Source organism: Panthera onca, chromosome B3 (assembly GCF_046562875.1).
Source record: "Panthera onca isolate mPanOnc1 chromosome B3, mPanOnc1 haplotype 2, whole genome shotgun sequence".
Lineage (NCBI taxonomy): Eukaryota > Metazoa > Chordata > Mammalia > Carnivora > Felidae > Panthera > Panthera onca.
Genome location: NC_138344.1, coordinates 117,556,227 through 117,573,713, shown reverse-complemented (window position 1 = coordinate 117,573,713; position 17,487 = coordinate 117,556,227). Strand labels below are relative to the sequence as shown.

The window sequence follows — 17,487 nt, the reverse complement described above, 5'->3', positions numbered from 1 at the left end:
GTTAAGCATCTGACTCTTGATTTCAGCTCAGGTCATGATCTCACCGTTTGTGAGTTCGAGCCCCACATTAGGCTCTGTGCTGTCAGTACAGAGCCTGCTTGGGATTCTCTCTCTCCCCGTCTGCCTGTCCCCTGCATGCACTCACTCACTCTCAAAATAAATAAATTAATTTTAAACATTTTTAATTAAAAAAAAAAGCTTTCCTCAAATATTTCTGGATTATTTACAGGATCATTTGCTGATTTCAGCAAAAAAGCAAACATAAGAAAAGCAAAACTTTTCACATACAAATTAAGGACAGCTCTTAAGATGCTGTCTTTTGGAAGAGAAGCCGATTTTGTATAAAAATTTTTCAGCCCTGTTAAAAATATCTGAACTACTGCCCATAAACCAAAGGAAAACTCTTGCTCTCTAGGCCAAGCAATGTTAAGATGTACCTCAAGATAATGGTTCTCGCCTGCTTCGGATTCTGTGTCTCCCACTCCCTCTACCCCTCCTCTGCTCACACTGTGTCTGTCTCTCAATAATAAATAAATGTTAAAAAATAAAAATAAAAATAAAAAGATAATGGTTCTCAAATGTGGGTTCTCTTAGTTTTGCTTAAATAGATCCTTAGGATCCGCCTATGAACTTATTGAAAATAAACATTCCTAAGCCCCAGTACCTTGAGGATCTTAATCAGTGTGTTGGAGTAGGGCCTGAAAAAAAAAAATTCTTTTTTTTTAGACCTCAAAGAGCTTTGGAGAGAGGAAGCTTTTATATGGTAATCTGGAAAGCTCTTCAAAATATATTATCAAGCATAAAAAAAGGGGCAGAACAGTACATATAAGATGCTACTATACATCTACCTTAAGAAAAAAAAAAACCATTGGATAAAAGAATATATACTTGTGATGGCATGTAATATGTACTAAAAAGTATCTGGAAGAATAAAGAAACTAATGACTGTTTAAAACAGTTTCCCTCTCAGGGCGCTTGGGTGGCTCAGTCGGTTGGGCATCCGACTTCAACTCAGGTCATGATCTCATAGTCCATGAGTTTGAGCCCCGCATTGGGCTTTGTCAGCTCAGAGACTAGAGCCTGTTTCGGATTCTGTGTCTCCCTCTCTCTCTCTGCCCCTCCCCCACTCACGTTCTGTCTCTCTCTCTCTCTCTCTCTCTCTCTCAAAAATAAGTAAATGTTAAAAAAAAATTTTTTAAATACAAAAAAGTTAAATAAAAAGAAGTTTCCCTCTTTCGGTAAGAGATAGTAGTAAGTTATGTAGGAATTCAAGGAAAAGTATTCACTGTATACCTTTTTGATGACTGAACCATACGAACGTACTACCTTTTTAAATTTTTGTTTAATGTTTATTTTTGAGAGAGGGAGAGAGACAGAGACAGAGTGAGCATGAGTGGGGGAGGGGCAGAGAGAGAGGAAGACTTGAGAATCTGAAGCAGGCTCCAGGCTCTGAGCTGTCAGCACAGAGCCTGATGCGGGACTCGAATCCACGAACTGAGAGATCATGACCTGAGCTGAAGTCGGACGCTCAACTGACTGAGCCACCCAGGCACCCCCCTATTTTTTTTTTTTAAATAAAGGGTTTTTTTTTTTTTTTAATCTCCCCAGATGAATTTGATACTCACCCAGAGATGAAAAGTACTGCCACAGGAAAATGATACATCACATTTACAAAAGGATGCTAACAGACATCTTTACTACTAACACATATCATTTTCCTAAAGTTAACAGTGTAATGATGAAACTGCAGGTTAAAGAAACAACAGTATCCACAAACTTACCTGGAGGTACAGGTGGAGGAAAACCAGGAAACTGCGGGGGTGGAATCCCTGGTGGGAGTGCTGGGATTCCCATGGGAGGGCGATTCAAATGAGGGGGAAAAGACATTCTTACTGCAGCGGTCTAAAGAAAAAAATCATGACAAATCATTTTATTTGAAATCTTTGCAATTTGATATGCCTGGTTTGTTGGCCTTCATTTTTAGAGTATCTGCAAAATTCTAAAGTTTTCTTACCCAAAGGAGTTGGCAAAGACCCTCTTTTCTCTGTCTGTCCATTGAGAATTTTTAAAACTTAGATCTTTTCTAAAATAAGTTCCCAAAATGTACACGATCTAAATTCAGGATAGACTCCTACAATCATGTGGGAATACATATAAAGGAAGAAAAAAATTTTGAGGTTCAGTTAATATCCAAAAATTAAAAACCAAACATCAACGAATCTTTTTAAACCAAACTCAGAATCCAGGAAGGTTATCTAACAGTTTTTTTTTTTTTTAAGTGCTCTGATGCAGTCATTTTTTACACACATCAGCACCCTGAAAACTAAATGTACAAAGTTACGCAGTATTTGTTGACTCAATGTTGGCCAGTTCCTCAAGGACAAATGACTGTCTCAGTAAACTATAAACCTGAGGGGGAAGAAACCGCCTGACATCAGGTCACATGGTAACCATTCAAATATAAAGAACATAAAATTTGTGACAGTGAGAAAGATGTCATAATTTTTGATAAAAACAAAACTCTTAACCATTCTTGAATGAAATTCAATGAATGAATGAAATTCAAGAAATCAGATGTTAGCATTTGATTTAATGTAAGAATACAATGAATCACTTCATTTGATTTATATTACTTAAAAGAAATTTAATTTTGTGTTTTAGCTAAATGAATGTATTTAAGACTCCTTTATGACCAAATTTTATATTTTCATCAACATACTTGAGTGTCCAGAACTATAAGAAAAAGTAGAAAAACAATGTGATGCCCTAGGAAGATCCCATGTACCAATTTTAAAAAGCAGCCAAAATCGGTGATCCCGTATCAGTGATGGCACTAAAGGGTAGCAATTTAATGAACAGGATGTTTGTTGGATACTAGGAAAAATTTCACCTACACTCTACAACTGAAGGGGTCTAGAGTTGTTTGAAGCTTTTAAAGAACATTTGTACTATTTCTGTGTGTGTATTTCATACACTGATTTACTCACCCTTCAGAAGAGAGAAGATAAAAAGTGCATGTCTTCCACTTCCTCGCCCCCTAATCCCAACAGTTTGGTATATACCGTTGTATTCTTCTAAATAGCTTTCTATACACAAACTAACATATAATTATTTGTGTTTTTCTGCAAACAGTATAATCATACTATATTGTTACGTGCATTTCTACTTCATTGTCATTAACATCTCTTCATATCAGTTCACAAAGTTCTATCCCAACCTTTATAATGCAGTAAACTACCATAATACAGGTATACAATAATTATTCAATCAACAAGGATGATTGGCTCCACATTTTGCCTCTTACAAATAACATTGAACATTCTTAGGCATACTGGATATATAAATCTATGCACCTGTGCAAATAATTTTATAACACAGCTTAGTACTGTATGTATCTACACTTTACCTCCAAACCATCCTCCAAAACTAACGTACAAATTTATATCCCCACCACCAATACATGGGTATGTATGCCCTTTCCTCAGATCCTCAACATCACTGGAGTAAATCAGTGTTTAAATTATAACAGTCTCATAGGTAAAAAATACTCTCATTTCAATGTGTATTTCCTTAATCACTAATGAGGTTGAGTATCTTTTTACCTGTTTATTAGACTTTTCTTTAAAACAGTCTTAGATAAGCATGTCCTTCAGGCTCACAGCTGTTCTTCCTCAGTGTTGACTTAATAAGTTAGGATAAGTTAGGATAATACAGGATTATTTAGGATAATTCTATAAAAGCTAAACTTCCATTTCAGAAAACACAGTACACTTAAAATATTTACAAAGCTTTACAGGTAAAACAAATTCCTAGAATTTCATACACTTAGAAAATAAGGTACTGGAAAATGCTTTAAAATCTTAAGCATCAGCATAAATTAAAAAGGAAAAATGGAACTAATTTAATATTATAAATGTGTTGAATTTTTAATCTTTTTGTAATACTTTTTGCCCAAAAATAAAAACAAGCATTCTACAGGAGGGGGCAGAAGTGTATCTCCTTTCAAAAGAGGGCTACTGTCCTACTTACAGAAGCTCTTCTATTATCATTATAATACTCTATCTCAGCACTTTCTTAGGAGGGCAGTTGGTATTAATACCTGTTGAATAAATAAATTAGTGAATGAATCAGTAAACAAATTTATTAACAAGCTCCCATGTGCCAATTTCTATGCTAGCAATGACCCAGTGTCTAGCCTCACAATGTTTTTACAAAGACCGGAGCATGAATTTATTGCCAAGTATTAAGCTGTAACCATTTTTTTAAAACGCTTTATGTTCTTGGTGTTTCAATTGTATTTCGTGGCTCTTAAATGTATAATTCATTCTGTAAGAATAACCAGATTATATGTTTTATGCTAACGTATGCATTCTATTCACTTCTAATTTTTGTTGTATGTCCCTTTCATTTAAAACCATCTAAAACTTGCTTATTCATAGGCGAAAATTCAAAGGTAAAGAAAGGTATCTTAATAAGATAATGGTCCCTCCTATGGTCAGAAAACAAACAATTCTGATGATCACTGACCAATATTAATGTTCACCTTAAACACCCTAAAGTGAGAGTATCAACCACTTTTTTCAACATAAACTTTTATGTTTTGGCATGTGTGAAAATGACTAAGAATACTTTTATAACCATAAGCAAAGCTGATCAGTTTTTACCTACAGTTGATAAATTGTAATATTCTCATAATAAATTATATGGAGATTCAAAGTTGGTAGGTACACTATCAACAATAGCCGAAGTATGGAAAAAGCCCAAATGTCCATCGATGGATGAATGGGTAAAGAAGATACTATACATATACAATGGAGTATTACTCCAACAATCACAAAGAATGAAATCCTGCCATTTGCAACTATGTGGATGGAACTAGAGGGTATTATGCTAAGCAAAATTAGTCAGAGAAAGACAAATATCATATGACTTCACTCACATGAGGACTTTAAGACACAAATGAACACAAGGAAAGGGAAGGAAAGCAAAAATAATATAAAAACAGGGAGGGGGAAAAAAATTAAGAGACTCTTAAATATGGAGAACAAACAGAGGGTTCCTGGAGGGGTTGTGGGAGGGAGGATGGGCTAAATGGGTAAGGGGCATTAAGGAATCTACTGAAATCATTGTTACACTATATGCTAACTTGGATGTAAATTAAAAAAATAAAATAACAACAACAAAAAGTTGGTAGGTACGTTGTAGAATAAAGTAGGGAAAAGAACATGGGAGCACTTTACTTTAAATATGGTGGTTGGGCCTCACAAAGAAGATAGGCAAACTGAATGAAGACTCCAAAGCGGCCAAGACAGGAAGCCTCATATACGGAGGCAACAGCCTTCCAAGCAAAGAAAACAGCAAATACAGGAGCCTGAGGTGATCATGTAGTGTTTTGTGGGAGGAAAAACAAGGCCAACAGCTGGAGCAGAGTACTTGAGGAAAGCAAAGATAAATGCCAAGTATTACTTAGGGGAGCGGGCTCACAGAATGTAGCACTTAGTAGGCCACTGCAAGGGTTTTGATTTTTACTCTGAGATGGAAAACATTTGAAAGGCTTTTGACCTGACTTACACTTTAAATGCGTCACTGGCCACTGTGTTAGTAAGACTGGCATTTTAATAGCGTCACTGGCCACTGTGTTAATGAGACTGGAGAACAAGTGGAGATGCAAAGGACTACTATAATAATACAGACAGGAGAGGGTGGTCTGGAATAGGTGGTGAAAGTGTTAGATTCTGGATGTACTTATTTCAAGTGTAGCCAATTGCTGAGGGATCACACAAGGAGTTTAAGAAAAAGAGAGTTGCAAAGGTTATTTTATTAGCACTGAAATGATTTAGGTAACATTTACAAAATACTTGTATTTTTCACTTTCACTCTGGAGGGCTTCACCTTTAGAAGGCTCAAAGCATTTTTTTTTTTCAGTAAGATTTTATTTTTAAGCAATGTCTACGCCCAACGTGGGGCTCACACTCACAACCCCGAGATTAAGAGCCACATGCTCTTCCCACTGAGCCAGCCACGCACCCCTAGAAGGCTCAAAGCATTTTTACCGGCTCAGTATGAAACCTTATAGCCCAAAGTAACAAAATGAGCACCTATCATTATCTTTAGTGCCTACTTTAGTGTGGCAGTGGTCATACAGATTTATTACGCGTTTGTCAAAATTCACTGAAATTAAATGGGTGCATTTTATTGTATGTAAATTTTATCTCAATAAATCTAGTTTCCTCTGTCCAAAAAAAAAAACTTTAAATAACATGTATCCCTACCACTCAACATATGCATGCATTCTGCTTTTCTTTTTTTCACTTTTTCCTCTTTATGTTTTTTTTTCTCGTTATGTTGTTAAATCCTTTTCTCACACCATTTACTGCTAATAACCATTCCTCCATTGCAGATTTATCCCAATAGAAAAAATATTTCACCCGGAATAGATTTACTGGCTAACCCCATCCAGACCCGGTGTGCCAAATTTCTGAATGGTAAGAGGCAAATGAACCAACAGATTCTCCTGAACAAATACTTATACAACTCATTCATTCAACAGATATCTAGCTCCAATTGTGTGTCAGATTCTTTTCTAAACATTATTTTCCTACAGTTACACTGCCAGTCCAGTAGCTCTTCATTGAATATAAGTGATCAGTACTGTAGCATGTATTGTTCCCTGCTCTGCTTACAGCCTACAAGGTACAATGGACTGACATACCTGTCCCAGCCTAAGGAAAGCAAGCCCCTCAAAACCGCATCTCAAACTGAATTTCTACAGAAGTGGAGTCTTCAGGAACTATTCCTAGGAAAGAGTATTCCATATCCAAAGAAGAATAGGAAATGCTCGATTAACAAAATGTTTCTTTTGCAGGAAAGCTTTTCAGAGGTATGAAAATACTCAAGTGTTTTAAGTCTCCAAAAAGGGACGTGATCTTTTTCTTAGCTTTCCACTTTGCAGTTTTACCATTTTCAATGATTAAAAAGCAATACTATTTACAGAGAAAAATTAGTGGTAGTCTGGAGCTGAGGTGGGAACAGGGAGTGACTTGCAAACCGGAAAGAAGGATCCTTTTGGGGGTAACAGTCACACAACTCTGAACACTTACTAAAAATCATCAAATTGCACATTACAACAAGTGTATTTTATGTATCAATTACACCTTAGTAAAGTTGCTTTAAAAAAAAAAAGCAATTATCAATTCAGAACAAGTTCAGGCTAAATCCAATTAAGACCTGTAAATTAGTAATATTGAATCAATATTAATTTCCTGATTTTGTTCACTGTACTGCTATTAAATATGAAAATACCCTTATTCTAAGAAATATACACTTAAGTATTTAAGAGCTAAGGGACACCTCATCTGTGGCTTACTAGCAAAACATTTCAGAAGAAAACTATGAAGAAAACGAGGAGAGGACAAAGTAAATTTGTGAAATGTTATCATTTGGGGAATCTGGGTGAAAAGCTATTTAAGAATTCTTTCTACTCTTCTTGCAACTTTTTTGAAGTTTGAAATTGTGCTGATTAAGTTCTAAAAAGCAGTATCAGTAATTCTGGGGTGTAAATGTTATGTTCTTTTTATTTTCTGAAGTTTCAAAATTTTTTTAAAAAGCAAGAGAAAAGCTATTCAAAAACTTTAAAGGATAATCAATCGAAATCCTCTTAGGAATGGCAGTGGTAGTTGTCAGAAAAAACTATCAAGAGGTTAAACAAAATACACAGAATGTTTTTGTAAGACGTTAAAAGATTTATGACTACTTCTGCTTCCAAAGTTACAAAATAGTCAATACAATTTTTCTTTAAATCGTATATAAATGAAAAAACTATATAGCTAATCAGTGACCCAAGAAGTTACTTGAAAATCCCAAACTAATATCGGGTCTGAAGTAATTACCAATATTAAAATGAACTCATTTTATTTTAATAACAGATTTAAAGCCTTAACACAGTAAAATAAAAAGATACCAAACCACAAAAAAAAAAAAAAAACACCTTGGCCCAAACTATTATTAACATATAGTGCCTATATGCAACATTGGGACAATGAAAACATTTTCTTACTAGAAATGTTCTGGAATCAAACATTCAAACATACATACATACATACATACATACAGGAAAAACCATATTTTGGAGACCAGAAATGGGAATCCGGTAACTCCAAGAAGAATTATTATTTAATAAAAGTATTAACTAACATTTTATTTACTTCTGTTTACAAAAGCCTTCAACATACATTATCTCACTGAATCTCCCAAATTACCTGGTGTAGATATATTATTGTCCTTTTACAGATGAAGAAGCTATTTTGTCCATGGAAACACATTAAGTGAGTGGGGACTCCAACGTCCACACTATCCTGAAATTACCAATCCAAAGGCTGTTTTCACTGTATCACAATGCCTCTTTCTAGTAATAACATACCAAGAAGAAACTTTTTATTAAGGGTTAACTTTGATTTTATTTAGAAAAGTCTATTCAGAGTACATTGGACGAAACGTTAAGAGTCAGGATCAGGCTCTTGTACTTCACTGAAATTTCTTAAATAACAGTATCAGTTAATGCAAACTAAACACTATGTGACTTAGACATCGCACTAAGGATTTTACATACTTTTTCTCAATTAATCCCTAATAACAATAACCTATGAAGTGGATACTATTATAATCCTCAATTTACAGATGAAGAAAAACCAAAGCTTCAAGAAAAGTTAGGTTAATTAGAATAGTATAGTATGTGCTTGAATCATGAGGACCAACTGAATGCCTTTCAAGGCCCCTGAATGTTTTTGGAAAGCTTTTAAAAATCAAAGTTCCCAAGACCATATAAAAATTGTTTATACTCCACTGCCAACTACCTAATTCACAGTACTTCATACTAGAGCAGTCTGGTACAAGAGAAGTCCAATCTCTTCCCTCCTTTTGGTCTGCTCCTCTCTGCCCAGGATCAAAATGGCTTTTCCATGGCAATATAAATATCCACATTACATAACTTCAAAATAATCTTCGTACTCCTAGATCTACTTCGAAAAACGTATTTAAAAAGTACTGAAGACCAAAGAAGAGTAAGAAAGAAGTAACACATTTTAATGTGGAGCTTGGTCATCGCCTAGAATGAATGGGGATATAGTTTACTGCAACCTCCAAAGGAGGAAGGGGGCAGGACCACAATACTCATCACAATCTTAGACAAGCAAACCAAGAGGGTGCCAAAAAAGGTGGGCATTAGCTGAATCCGGAGTGGGTGTGGGGGAGTGCACTCGGTGGAGGGCTCTGGATGACCAAAGAGGAAGGGAAAGAAATCCGTTGGTGGCCGGCACCTCGCTAAAACGGGTGGCTGCTCTCTGGCTTGTGGGCAAAGCCTGGGGCAAGAGTGTCCTAGGCCCGGAAAATCTACAGTAAGGTTCCCCAGGCTCGGGTTAGAAAGGGGCCTCAGGGAAGGGCTCCCCAGGGGCAGACCGATCGTTTTGTGGCAAACGTGGAGCCCAGAAAAGGCCCAGACGATCCACTCAGTGACGGGCCGTGGGAGGGAAAGAGAAAGTGGGCGACAATGCAAGGAGGAAAGCTCTGGCAGTAGGTCCCGGCCTCCACGGGTTCCTGCTGGGCCCACTGGTTTTCGAGGCCTTAGAGAAGTGAAGAAACCCAAGCCTCGTGCCAGCCCCCTCCCCCACCCCAACCCCTCTTCACCCCCAATCCCACCCCGGCCCTTTCGCACCCTCCCTGGTTTCCCCTACTCCCGGTCTCCCGGGTCTCCCGGTTCCCACACGCGTTCAGAGGCGTGGACTCACCCGCCGCTGAGAAAACAGTACGGTCTTCGCGGCCTTCCGGGCTCCAGGTTACGAGTGGGCTCCACCGGTTCGAGGTTTCTGCGCACCGCTCGCCGGGAGACTGGTTCCGAAGCGCCTACTCGCACAGGCCGCAAACACAGCCGCGCTGCGCGGGGAGCTTCTGGAGGTCTTCCTCTTGCCCGGCATGCACTGCGGCCAGGCCGACTGAAGAGGAGAATCATAGAGAAGAACGTGTATAGATAGTCTTCCCTTTGGCTCTGAATCACCACGCAGCGGCCAATAACCATAGAGAAGGAGAGCCTGGTGGGGACTAGAAAGGCTCGAACTGTAAATTACGACCCACCCTGCCATTTTTGATTGGAGCTGATTGAATCTTATGACTACGAGACGCCATCTTGAGGTCAAGGTTCCGCTGCGCGGGGCGCTGGGGTTGTTAGATTCTCACTTTTTGTAGTTTGTGTTTCCGGGCGTGCAGGCTTGTTTTGTGGCTCGTTGAGGTGGGATGGACTGCTAACGGGGCTTCACCTAGCACGTTAGTGCGAAGTCCCAAATGCTAACTTTCCCCTGGAAAACAGCTATTCTTGATACCAAGAAATAACTGCCAGAGGGCGTGGTGTGTTGTTTTTTTTTTTAAGTGCACGCGCACACCCCTTGTGCTCACTAGTAGAGCCAAAGAGGGGGCTAAAGATACTTGAAATACCTAAAATAGCCTGTAAGAACTTTTAACACAACTTTCATTCTGTAATGCAAAGGTGCTGAAAAGAAATTCACTTATTAATGGAAATGAAACTAAATTAATGCAACTAAGTGAAACTAGTCATAAATGATTCTTCAATTTATGCCCTTTACGGTCAATATCTTTTTACAGGCCTTTGTTTCCCAACTCTTCTCAGGCTTATCATTTATTGGACATAAAGTTGTTGGCTCCCTGAGTGTTGGAAGGTAAATACAAGTAAGATTTTATCCTTGTTTGGGAAGAGCCACAAACAACGTCAGATGATAGACTGACCACTGTGTGTAAAACTGAAACACACTCCCTTTCTTTATCTGCTTTTCCTATTGGATTTTACTCTACAGCATTTATCACCACTTACTAACTTTATATTTTTCTTATTTATTTTCTGGTTTGTCTTCCCCTACCCCATCATAATGTAAACTTAAGGAATACAGGGATTGTTTTGTTCACTGCTGTGTCCCAGTGCCCAGTGCCTAAGACAAGGTTTGGCATACAGCAAGTGCTCAATAAATATTTGTTGAATGAAAGAAAGGATTATACATTAAAAAGAAAAAGAAAAAATGATTATGCATGAGTACCAACAGAACATAAAATGCAATGGGAACACTAACGGGAAAGGCTATATAACATTACTACCATTTGTAAAATTTACATCCATCTGTATTTCCACTCATTAGGTTTTCTTAATGTTAGTAGGGCTAATAATATCTATTCCCCAGGGGTGCCTGGGTAGCTCACTGGGTTAGGCCTCTGACTTGATTTCGGCTTAGGTTATGATCACACAGGTCATGAGATCAAGGCCTAAGTCTGGCTCTGCATGGTCAGCAGGGAGCCTGCTTGGGATTCTTATTCTCCCTCTCTGCCCCTCTCCTCCTCTTTCTGCTCCTCCCATCTGCCCACCTTGTGTTTGTGCCCTTGGTCTCTCTCCCTCTCTCAAAAATAAATACTGGGGTGCCTGGGAGTCTCAGTTGGTTAAGTGGCCAACTTTTGATTTCGGCTCAGGTCATGATCTCACAGTTCATGAGTTCGAGCCCTGCGTTAGGGTTTGTGCTCGCTGCACAGAGCCTGCTTCAGATCCTTTGTCTCCCTCTTTCTGGCCCTCTCCCACTTGCGCTTTCTCTCTCAAAAATAAATAAACGTTAAAAATTTTTTTTAATATAAATAAACACAAAATTTTTTTTTAAAATATCTATTCCGCAGAGCTATTGCAAGGATTAAATTAACTAATGCATGTGAAAGTGCTTTTTTCAGTGACGTGCTAGTCAAACGCTAGTTACATTTCACAAATAAGAGCGAATTGTTGGGGCATCTGGGTGCCTCGGTCAGTTGGGCATCCAATTCCTGACTTCGGCTCAGGTCATGATCTCTGGGTTCATGAGCTTGAGCCCCTGGTCGGTCTCTGTGCTGACAGCGCAGAGCCTGCTTGGGATTTTCTCAGTCTCTCTCTCTCTCTCTCTCTCTCTCACACACACACACACAATAAATAAACTTAAAAAAAAAACGAATTGTGCTTTTTTTTTTTTTTTACAACTACAGGCATGAACAGAAATCCCTTCAGGTTATTCTATATCCCTTTGTTTTGTTAGAACCATTTTATACAAATTCCTGTATTACTTTATAATAAAATAAAACCTTAGAGAGTTGTCTCCACCAAGTTTGCCAACTTTTTTGTAGCAGACATTTGTTGCTTATGTTGACCTGGCAGCCGTTCCCCTGCCTTTGGTAATGGCACTCCAAATTTCTTAAAAGAAACTATCCTTCCACTACTCTAGATCTTGGTAGTTTGGATGTAAAGTCCCAACCTTAGAGCACAGGGATAAAGTTATAACCCAATCAGAGCCTGGTAATTGAGTATTTCTGTTGTACCAGGCACTATTTTAAGCACCTTGCAAGTATCCAACAACTTTAAACTTCACAGCAACCCACTGACGTAGGAACCATTGTGGTACAGATGAAGAAACCAAGGCTTGGAGAGGTAAAATAAGTTGTCCAAAGTTCTAAGAACAGTAAGTGATGGAGGTGCCTGGGTGGCTTAGTTGCTTAAGCATCTGACTCTTTATCTCATCTCAGGTCTTGATCTCAGGGTCATGAGTTTAAGCCCTGAGTTGGTCTCTGTTCTTGGCATGAAGCCTACTTCCAACACAAAACAATACCAGTAAGTGATGGAGCTGATCTGGTTCCTGAGTCCATGGTCTCAACCATCACATTATGCTGCTTCATCTAGCAGGAATAATGCTAAAAGGGGCTGGGGGAGGGGACTCTATCTTTTTTACTTAACTTAAATCTGGGAGGATTTCACCTTAGAACTAGTGGGGATAAGAATGAAACAATCACAGAAGAAAGCAGAGTTAAGAGAAGGTGCGAGATTTTTGACAATATCATTTGAGAACATAGATTCAGCCATTCTTGAAACCATGATGCTTCTAGGCTTCTCAGTGTGTAAGCCAATAGATTCCTTTTCTGAAATCAGTTTGAATGGAGTTTTCTATCCCCTCAACAGAAAGCGCCCTAAACAATTCACTTGTTTGTCACTTGTAGAGAATAGGTCAAGCCATTCACCTGCAATAACAGGCCTCCCCCTTCTGAGGAGTTTTTCCTCATAGGCCCGCGCTGAGGAAAATGACTGGAGATAATTAATTCGGATATTGATGACCACATTATGTGCATGCTGACCCTATTCCTATGGCCACAGCTGGTCAGCAACATAGCCTGTGACCTTTGAGAAAAACATTGTTTAGTTGGCCCACACATATCCTCTCAAGAATTTAAACCAGAGATGCAGAGGAGTCAATTAACTGACAGCAAAAGGGAAATGTAGTTAGTTATAGGTGATAACATAGGTGAATCATATGAAAAACAGAAAGTCACTAGAATAGGCACCTTTGTGCCCTAGATTGAGAGGAGGAAATTTTTGGAATTCTTGTCAAGCACCTGAGCTGTCATCAGAACTGCTGGATTTAAAGCAATATCCTGCTGACTATCTAATCTCCCAAAAGCCCAGCCATGTAGCTTCAGTCCCTGCATCATCGTTCAGGACATATCCCACTGTATGATAGTCCGTTTCTCGTATATTAGACACCGAGTTCTTTCAAGGAAGGGAGCACGTGTTTATTCACCTTTAAATGGGCAAGCTAGACACATAATATTCAAAAAATTAGTGTTTTTTTTTTTTTTTAAATCACAGCATATCTTTAAAATGTAGCAAAATGGGGATGCCGTGGGTGTCTCGGTTAAATGTCTGACTTCAGTTTAAGTCATAATCTCACAGTTTGTGGGGGTGGTGCCCTGCATCAGGCTCTGTGCTGACAGCTCAGAGCCGGGAGCCTGCTTTGGATTCTGTGTCTCCATCTCTCTCTCTCTCTCTCTCTCTCTCTCTCTCTGCCCCTCCCCCATGTGTGCTGGCTCTCAAACTAGATAAGCTTAACTGACTGAGCCACCCAGGTGCCCCACAAAAGGCAATTTTCCATGGACTATGCTTTGGGCTATAAAGAAGAGATGATCACGTATCCTTGAAAAATGGATGGCTTGTTAAAATGTTATGATACAAACATGCAAAGTATTGGTAGTAGCACTTCCTCTAGCCAGAAGATCAGAAGTCAGGAAAGGCTTCCAGGAGGAAGTATAAGCCTGAGCTACATTTTGACCGGTGCTGTAAAGGGAGGACAAGTCTTGAATAAAATATAGCAAATTCTCCCCTTTATTAGTAATCACAGAAATGCTAATACCATAGTGAGATAATCATTTTAAAGCCCTTTCCTTTGTAAAATTTAAAAAGTCTGAGAATACAAGGATGTAGAATAACAGGAATACTTAGGCATTTCTGGTAGAAGTGTATATTGGTACAACTATCTTGGCATAACCTAAAAAAATAAACCATGTGTTTTCTCTATGACCCAGCAGTCCACTCTTACTGTTGTATAAAAAAACCTTTGCGGGGCGCCTGAGTGTCTCAGTCGGTTAAGCGTCCGACTTCGGCTCAGGTCATGATCTCGGGGTCCGTGAGTTCTAGCCCCGCGTCGGGCTCTGTGCTGACAGCTCAGAGCCTGGAGCCTGTTTCAGATTCTGTGTCTCCCTCTCTCTGACCCTCCCCTGTTCATGCTCTATCTCTCCCTGTCTCAAAAATAAAAAAAATAAAAATAAAAAAAATAAAAAAAAACCTTTGCGTACATGCACCAGGACACATATTCAAGAATGTTTATAACACCATTGTTAATAAAAGAAAAAAAATACTCGAAATTACTCGAATGTCTAACAAGAGAATAAACATATTCTCAATAAGTCACATGATGAGCATTATACAAAAATAGAATGAATAAACTACAGTTACACACATGAGGTATTGAATGAAAAAAAGACAAGTCAGAAGTCTATATTGTATGATACCATTATCAATGAAGATTAAAAACTGGCCTATGTAATAATCTACTGTTGAAAGAAACAACAGTAGTTTTTTTTGTTTTTTTTGTTTTTTTTGTTTTTAAACCAAAGTGGGTAGTGGTTACCCTCTAGAGTTATTATTTCCCTTCTGGAGGGAAGAAAGGTGATGAGAAAAAAGAACATATATGTAGCCTCGATGGTTTTGGTAATGTTCTGGTTCATAAACTCAGTAGTGGGTTCACTGGTTTTCATTTTATTATGCTTCATAATTTACATATGCATTACATATATTTTCAATACAGTAAATATTACATAATTTTAAATTAAAAATAAATTATGCAATCACGTCTATATATACTTAGAGAAACATATTTTATTTTGCTTTTTAGAATTTTACATAAATGGAATCATAGAGTTATTCAATTTTTACTCATTAGTAGGGCTAGGATTTTTTTTGGTATGTTAAATCAGTATGTAGCAATATACCTAATTTTGGGGTGCCTGGATTGCTTAGTCGGTTGAGCATCCAACTTCGGCTCAGGTCATGATCTCAGTTTATGAGTTTGAGCCCCACATCAGGCATACTGACAGACTGCTGTCAGCTTGGAACCTGCTTCAGATTCTCTGTCCTCCTCTCTCTGCCCCTTCCCCACTGGTTCTCTCTCTCTCTCTCTCTTTCTCTCAAATAAACATTTAAAAAAAAATGAGTTCAGTCTTTAAAATTAGGTAGATGTTTTAAAGTTTTTATTTTTATTTTTGAGAGAGAGAGAGAGAGAGAGAGAGCAATTGGAGGAGAGGCAGAGAAAGATAGGGAGACACAGAATATGAAGCAGACTCTAGGCTCTGAGCTGTCAACGCGGAGCCTGACTTGGGCCGAGCCCATGAACTGTGAGATCATGACCTGAGCCAAAATTGGGGCGACCCAGGTGCCCCTACCTCATTTTTTTTAAGTTTATTTATTTTTCTCAGGGGTGCGTTGCTGGCTCCGTCAGTGGAGTATGCGACTTTTGATCTCGGGATCATGAGTTCAAGCCCCATGTTGGGCATTGAGCCTACTTTAAAAAAAAAGTTTGGGGTGCTTGGATGGCTCAGTTGGTTAAGCATCAGACTCTTGATTTTGACTCAGGTCATGATTTCACAGTTCATGGGTTTGGGTCCTGAGTCAGGCTCCATGCTGGCAGTGTGGAGCCTGCTTGGGATTCTCTCCCTTTCTCTCTCTGACCCTCCCCTGCTTGTGCTTGCTCTCTCTCTCTCTCTCTCTCTCTCTCAAAAATTAATAAATTTAAGGGTGCCTGGGTGGCTTAATTGTTTTTTTTAATCTTTTTAGTTAATAAATTAAAAAAAAGTCTATTTATGTTTTTCAGGAATCTCTATACGTAACATGTGGCTTGAACTTAGGACCCTAAGATCAAGAGTCCCATGCTCTTCCAACCAAGCCAGGCAGGTGCCCCTGAATATTTTTAAAATTGCTACATTGGGGGTGCCTGAGTGGCTCAGTTACGTCTCTGATTCTTGACTTCAGCTTCTGTTCCTGGGATTGAGCCCTGAGCCAGGCTGTCAGTGCAGAGCCTGCTTGGGATTCACTCTCTCTCCCTCTCTTCCCCTCCCCTGCACTCTCACTCTCACTCTCACTCTCTTTCTCTCTCAAAATAAATAAATAAATACACATTTTTTAAATTGCTACATTGTATTCCATAACATGGTTGTGTCACAGTGTATGGACTAGAATTTTCAGAAGCAAATAACAGATCATTCAACTCAAACTGGCTTAAACAGTAAGGAAATGTTTTGGCTCATCCAACAGGAAGACTAGATAGGCTTCCCTTCAGGGTTGAGTGATCCGGAGGCTCAGTAATTTTATCAAGAACAAGGTTCTTTCTGCCTTGCTTTTTTTCTCTTTGCTCTACTCTTTACAATGTGGGCCTTCTTCTTTGTGTGTGTGTGTGTTTTTTTAAGCTTTCATTTTTATTTATTATTTTTTTAGTAATCTTACATCCCATGTGGGGCTCAAACCCATGATCCCAAGATCAAGAATTACATGGTCTTCCAACTGAGCCAGCCAGGCTCCCCAACGTGGGCCTCATTCTAAGGACAGCTCCCCTCAAGGTCATAGAATGGCTATATTGAGCCCACATGCTTTTTGATTCAGGAAAGAGACCAAGTAGATTTCAGAAGCTCTTCTAGAAGATCAAGGAAGAACATTCCAGAAGCTCCAAGAACCTGAATTGAATCGCATCCTACACTGAGTTTCTTGCTCTTGCCTGAAACAATCATTGGCAAAATAGATGCAATTACCCTTGGAAAATCAGGCCTACCCCTTGAGCTAAGAGTCCAGTCACCTTTCTCTGAAACTCAAGGTCTCCACTGGGGAAAAGTAGACATTTAAACAAAATTAGAATTCTGTTAGAAAAGAGGAAGAGGGAAATAGTTACTGAGAAGGCAACCATCATCCACTATATAATTTATTTAATAATTCCCTTATTGATGGATATTTGTTTCTATTTTATACACATTTAAACAGTTTTGCAATTACCATCTTTATACATGTTTCCTTAAAAATACATGAAACACTGGGGCGCCTGGGTGGCTCAG

General features: G+C 38.7%; 1 protein-coding gene across 1 annotated transcript in view; it reads right to left on the bottom strand.

Moving 5' to 3' along the window:
- Positions 1 to 9,974, bottom strand: part of RBM25 (RNA binding motif protein 25) — a 61,556-nt gene extending 51,582 nt beyond the window's left edge. Inside the window, exons 1-2 of the mRNA XM_078448048.2 lie at positions 9,783 to 9,974; positions 1,782 to 1,902 (exon numbers count right to left, since the gene is read on the bottom strand). Coding sequence (XP_078304174.1) covers positions 1,782 to 1,887 — 106 coding nt within the window. The 5' untranslated portion in view covers positions 1,888 to 1,902; positions 9,783 to 9,974. The remainder of the gene's footprint in view (positions 1 to 1,781; positions 1,903 to 9,782) is intronic.
- Positions 9,975 to 17,487: the final 7,513 nt, after the last annotated feature.